The sequence below is a fragment of the Ursus arctos genome, unplaced genomic scaffold (assembly GCF_023065955.2).
Source record: "Ursus arctos isolate Adak ecotype North America unplaced genomic scaffold, UrsArc2.0 scaffold_22, whole genome shotgun sequence".
Classification (NCBI taxonomy): Eukaryota; Metazoa; Chordata; class Mammalia; order Carnivora; family Ursidae; genus Ursus; species Ursus arctos.
In genome coordinates this window covers 33,004,117-33,009,696 of record NW_026622897.1, presented here as the reverse complement: position 1 = coordinate 33,009,696, position 5,580 = coordinate 33,004,117, and the positions used below count along the sequence as shown (strand labels likewise).

General features: G+C 57.1%; 1 protein-coding gene across 1 annotated transcript; it reads right to left on the bottom strand.

Annotated features, from left to right (window-relative positions):
* Window positions 1-416: 416 nt before the first annotated feature.
* On the bottom strand, window positions 417-2,480 carry IZUMO1R (IZUMO1 receptor, JUNO). Its single transcript, XM_044386536.2, has 4 exons — window positions 2,340-2,480; window positions 1,519-1,707; window positions 952-1,087; window positions 417-844 (listed from the first exon to the last, which is right to left on the bottom strand). The coding sequence occupies exons 1-4, from the start codon at window positions 2,478-2,480 to the stop codon at window positions 417-419; spliced, it is 894 nt and encodes a 297-aa protein (XP_044242471.2).
* Window positions 2,481-5,580: the final 3,100 nt, after the last annotated feature.

Genomic DNA, 5,580 nt, shown 5'->3' with positions numbered 1-5,580 from the left:
CCACCAGGCGGTGTTGTGAGGATGTAACGAGAGGTCCTGGCACATGTGAAGAAGCTAATTGTTATAAATAGCAACCAACTTTGAGACTTCAGTGCGGCAGGCGGACTGGCTCCCTCTTTGCGCAGCTTGACTCCCTGACCATAGAGCTAGGACAAAGTGGGTCACACGGAGGGGAAAAGTAAACTGCTCTTTTATTGGAGGCACCATCGTGGGAAGGGAGGCCAGGGCTTTGACCACCAGCTCTGCCACGGAAGCAGGTGGGCACGCACTGGATGAGAAGGGCCTTGAGTCCCACATCGGAGTCCCACCAGCCTTAAAGGCAGAAGGCAGGCAAGTCACGTTGGTGCTCTCAGCCCCTGGCTGCCTTCCAGGCAGAGGAACTAAATGTTCCTTAGGGGGCACTTAGAACTAAATGTTCACGGCTCTGGTGCCAGCTCCTGCAGCCTCAATGTCCCTCTAGCCCCCCCAGCCGGTGCTGCTCCATTCAAGGAAGGACCCAAGAAAGAAGACTGCTGTGGCCCGGCTGACCCGTAGCTGAGGGAGCACAGGAATGTGGGTGGGAGAAGAAGGGCCTTTTGGGATAGGAATGACAGGAGCAGAGAGAAGGCCATGAGCTTGTAGGAGCGTTCCCAGGACGGGGCCGTGCTGGCAAAGCGGCGGGCCACAGCCACGTTGGGGTTGCCCTGAGCAGGCTCAAACCACTTCTGCAGGCACTGCCCGCTGTTCCGGGGCTCAGGGCTCGCCTTGAAGGAGTGGTTCCAAATCTTCTCACACAGGTCAGCCGGGGTGGGGAAGTAATGGGGGAAAGGGTGGCAGACGGCCCTTGCAGGGCAGCGGTTCTTCCCTGTAGGGGGGATGAAGGCACACCCTTACCTCCCACGACCCTCACCCTCACCTCCCCATCCTTTGCCCTAGGGGAGGCAGGCGGGGGCCCTGCCAAGCACCACTCACCCCCACTCCGGTCCCAGTCGCCATGCCAGTTGGATTTGCAAGTGTAAGATGTACGGCAGTCTTCCCACCACTGCTCACAGTCCTCCTGGCACAGGGGCACATCCAGAATCCGCTCTCCTGGCCCACTCGAGTCCACCTGGGTATAGGCATGGCAGGAGACAAGAATGCTGATAGCAGTCATTTGAAGATGATTGGTAGTGATCAGGGTACTTGTGCCAGGTACTCTGACTAGATTCTCTTACGGAGTCTGTAAGCATTGCTTTACCAAGGAGAACAAGGAGGCTAAGAGGCTCAATTGTTTGGCCCAGGCTCACAGCTACCTACACCCAGAAGATGGGATTCAAACAGTCCCTCAACCTACAGTTCTCATCTCCTCCCCCCCATGCTGTTCTCCAGGGCCAGATGTGGCTTTCTATCCCGTTTTTTTTCCCAACCCAGCCTCTGACTCTGCTCTTGTCTGTAGGGGGACAGCACAGCCTTGCTCCTGCTAGCGTTGCAGAGCTCAGGCTCTTAGTCACAGGGCACTGCACGGACACGCCTCCTGCCTCCCCGGCCCAGCCTTCGGACCTTCTGGATCCAAGGCCCCAGGTTTGGGGAGCACTCGTAGAAGCAGATGGCCTGGAGGAAGTGCTTCTCGCAGCCCGGCATCATCACCCCGCAGTGGAGCAAGCTGAAGGTGTAGAGCAGGGACGCATCCAGGTGGGCTTCCCAGCTGGTGCCGGCCGTGCAGCAGGCGTTGTCTTGCCAGGGGATGCACTGAAGGCCGATGAAGGAGGAAAAGGCAAAGGGTTGGCTAAGATGCAGGAAACTGAGGAGGACCTGGACAAGTGGGATGCCTTCAGGCCAGCAGCAGCCATATAGAAGAAATGCTGAGAATGTGTCAAACTTCCCAGCCAAAGGGCACCCGCACGCTGATCTCCCTGCGACAGGCTGCTGCACTCCTCTAGAAACAGGACTTCCAGGGCCTCAGCCCCCAAAGGGCAGCAGAGAAACCCCACAAGACCCAGGGGAATGTGGAGCACTGAGAAGAGCTCACAGGGAAAGGCCCACTCCACAACTCCTCCCTGCCCCTGTCAATTGCCTTTAGGGCTTGGGGGGGGGTCACCTAAGTCCTAGGGGGTCCCCAGTGCCTATTGGTAGGAAGGCTAGAGAAGGAGGACCTATGCTGAACCAGTGCTGGACCCTGGGATCACCATCTGCCCCTGTTCCCCAAGTGACCGGGCAGCTCAGAGATGAGAGCTTTGAAGCACTCAACAGTTATGACCTCCAAAGGCCACAGTGTCCCTCCAGTGGCCTTGGCCCAAACGCCATGGAAGGAACCACATGAGTCAAGGTTGATGGTGGTTCAGAAACCATTGTGGCACCCCAGGCAACGTCCAGGTCTGTACCTCCTCGTAGAGCTTGTCTTCTGGGCCAGGCTCTCGCTTGTGGTGTTTGGTGTTCATGCAGACATTGAGCAGCTCGTCCCCAGCCCAGATGGGTGGCATGACTGTCCACAGCCCTAGCAGGAGCTGCCACCACCGCTTCATGGCTGACTGCAGACAGGAGACCCACCTGCTTACGTGATAGATGGGACAGGCACTCCGTGCCCTCCACTATCCCAAGGAGTGACGCTGGGTTTCAGGGCTCTCTCAAGTGACCATGACCCTCTGTCTGCTCTTAGGACCTCTATCAGAGGAACACGCCTTCGTGTTCCGACACCCAACCCCCAACGACATACAGACATCGAAATGGACTCGCAGGAAGAGAACAGCCCTAAGGTAAGGGAGGGTCAGGGTGGAACGGCTTCAGCCTGGGAACTTTCCTGGCCCTTCCCCCCAGGAGGCGGACTTTCCAACCCCGTGACATATAGGTTGGGAATTCAGAGCTTTGATCCTGGACGAGTGACAGAGCAGATGCTCAGTAACCAGATTCTACAGGGTGCAGAGGGCACGGTGGGACTGGGTGGTGTGACAGGTGCAATCCTCACACCATCGACGGCCAGCCCTGACTGCAGCCCTCCCCCCCCCCCCCCCCCCCGCCCCAAGCAGCTGGTCCCCACCCATTCCCTCCAATGGAGTCCTCCCTCCAGGAGCAGTAGCTCTGCTTCTACCTGCCCCCACCCATCTGTAACCCTCCCGAGCAGGAGCCGGGGGACCCAGAGCCCAGCGGGAATGTGCCCACGCAGAGTCAGCTGTGCCAGCCTTGCACACCCAAAGCCCGCTGCTCAGCACAGGAGCGAGGAGGCTGTCTTTCCCCCTGGTCTTTGTTGAGCACTGTGTTTCCAACTCTGTTCTGGGTAGTACTGGTAACACGAGGGAGGAGAATGAGAGACTAAAAGAAGAAAGGCAGAAGAGCACCCTGTCTCAAGTGCCCAAGCTTTGGGAAACAGGGCTCGCTCAGCCTTCACCCACCTAGGAGCCCCTGGCTCCCACAGTCCCCTGGGCTTTGCAGGAAGGCTTGTGGCCCATCACAGTGAAACTGAACATCCCTGGCCTCACCTGAGTTTAGAGCGGCAAGCATGTTGGGGATGGGGATCTCGGCCCCACCTTCCGAGCCCACCCTCAAGTCCACATCTGCAGCTGCCCCCACTCCGGTGTCAGGCACAGCTGCGGCCATCCAGTGTCTTTAAAGAAGCCAGTGTAACAGGGGAAGAGAGGAAAGATGCTACCCCTTCCAGAGCTTTCTTCATACTTACTTTCAAAGCAGGAGCTGCTCCCTCCCACTTCCGGAGATGGGAGGCTGCCATCTTGCCCATTTATCACCCCCTGTGCTTCCCCGCAACCCAGGTGTGGGCGCAGAGCTCCAGGTGGCACCTGTTACCCGGCATCCACCTCCCCGAGGCGGAGGGGCCTCCTGTGGCTGGAGCTCGAGGCTTTCACTTTCTTAGAGAAGCAGAGACCGGGTGGTGGGTAGGATCCTGGGCTCTGGTCAGCTACTGACTTCTGCTCTTGGCTCTGCTCCTGGCCAGCTGGATGCCCTGGAGAACGTGGCCAACTCTCTCTGTAAGTTTGTCTATCTGTATAAAGGGCTGTTTCATAACAGGGGTAGCTGGGGAAAGAGATGAAAGAGAAAATTCACAGAAAGGACTTGGCGTCGTGCCTGGCCCAGAGTAAGTCTTTTGGCTTTAATTCTTTTCCTTTATTCTGTGAAGCTTTGTCTCTGGGCCCTCCACCTGCCCCTTTGTCAGCGCAGACCCCAGGGATGCGTCACCACCATGGTGGCCTGAGTGACAGACACCTCTGTCAGCGCACAGGAGCTAAGGTTCATGCTGGGGAACAAACACAGCGACCCAGAGATAAAGCAGGGCCTTGGAGACCCAAGAATTTAAATGTGTGACCAAAGCCCAAACCAACAAAACCAAAAAAGTCTCCCCCACAGCCCACAACACGGCCTCCCTGAGCCTGCAGAGACCCTTGTCCTGTGAAATATTCTGCAAGTGTCCACGGTAGTGATCACATTCCCAAGAACATCCTTCTCAAGCAGGAGAGGCTGGGAGGCTCGAGCAGGACTCTTGGGAGAGGCCCAACGGTGATGAAAACGCCGGAAAAGAAGCCCCTCTTCTTGCCTGTTTCCTAAAACATGTCCCCTCTCCGAGGGACAAGCAGCCCAAGGGTCTGAAGTATTACCAATACCTAGGAAATTAGAACAGTAATTTTATACTTGAAGCAAACAAAGCCCACTCCAGGTTGCTCAGCTACGTGGCTGCTGTGCGGACGTGAGTCAGCACGCCGGAAAATGGAGTTCTCCGCACCGTGGTAACCACCACGGTGTGTGAGCGCCACGAAGGATCCCGGCGCTGGGCTGGCGCCTTCGCTGCATGGTCTGCCTCGCCCCCAGAAACGACCCAGCCTGAACGCCCTCCCCGAGTTAACTGTGGGGAGCCTGAGGCTCAGCTGGGGGAGGGGCAGAGCTGCATGTCTGATGCAGAAGGACCAGCTGAGCGAGCTCCCTCCAAGACTGAAGGGGTAGATGCTGGCCGGGTCTCAGGGAGGTCTGTTTTGCAGAGTCAAATGCCAGAATCAGGTGGTGTGTTGGGAGGCATGTGTCTAGCTGTATTTGAGAACAGTGACGATTACTGGCCTGACCTCCCATGTCCTTTTTTTTTTTTTTAAGATTTATTTGAGAGAGAGATTGAGAGAATGAGTGGGAGGAGGGGCAAAGGGAGAAGCCAACTCCCTGCTCCGGGAGCAGGGAGCCCAACCCCAGACTCAATCCCATGACCCTGGGATCATGACCTGAGCTGAAAGCAGACACTTAACCAACTGAGCCACCCAGGCACCCCAGCTTCCCATGTCCTCAAGCAAAGTTAGGAGTCCCCCTTTTCGGGTCGGATACGAAATGGTAACTGCATTTCTGGGACATGGGTCTCTCTTCATGGGCATCCCCTGGGCAGGAAGAGCAGACAGGCCAGCCCTGTTCGAGACCTCACAAACACGAGGTTCGAAGCCTCCCAAGGCTGTGGGCGTGCCAGGGACAAGAATCCAACGATGAAGCACAGAAGTAATTATGGAAATGGGAAACAGGTTCTCTGCTGAACGTCCTTCACATGGAGGGAGGAAGGGTGAGGAGGGGCTCGCTAACAGTCTCTAGGACAAGGCTTGCAGGAAATGAGCTGAAATTACAGTCCGCGCAGGTGCCGGGGAGGGA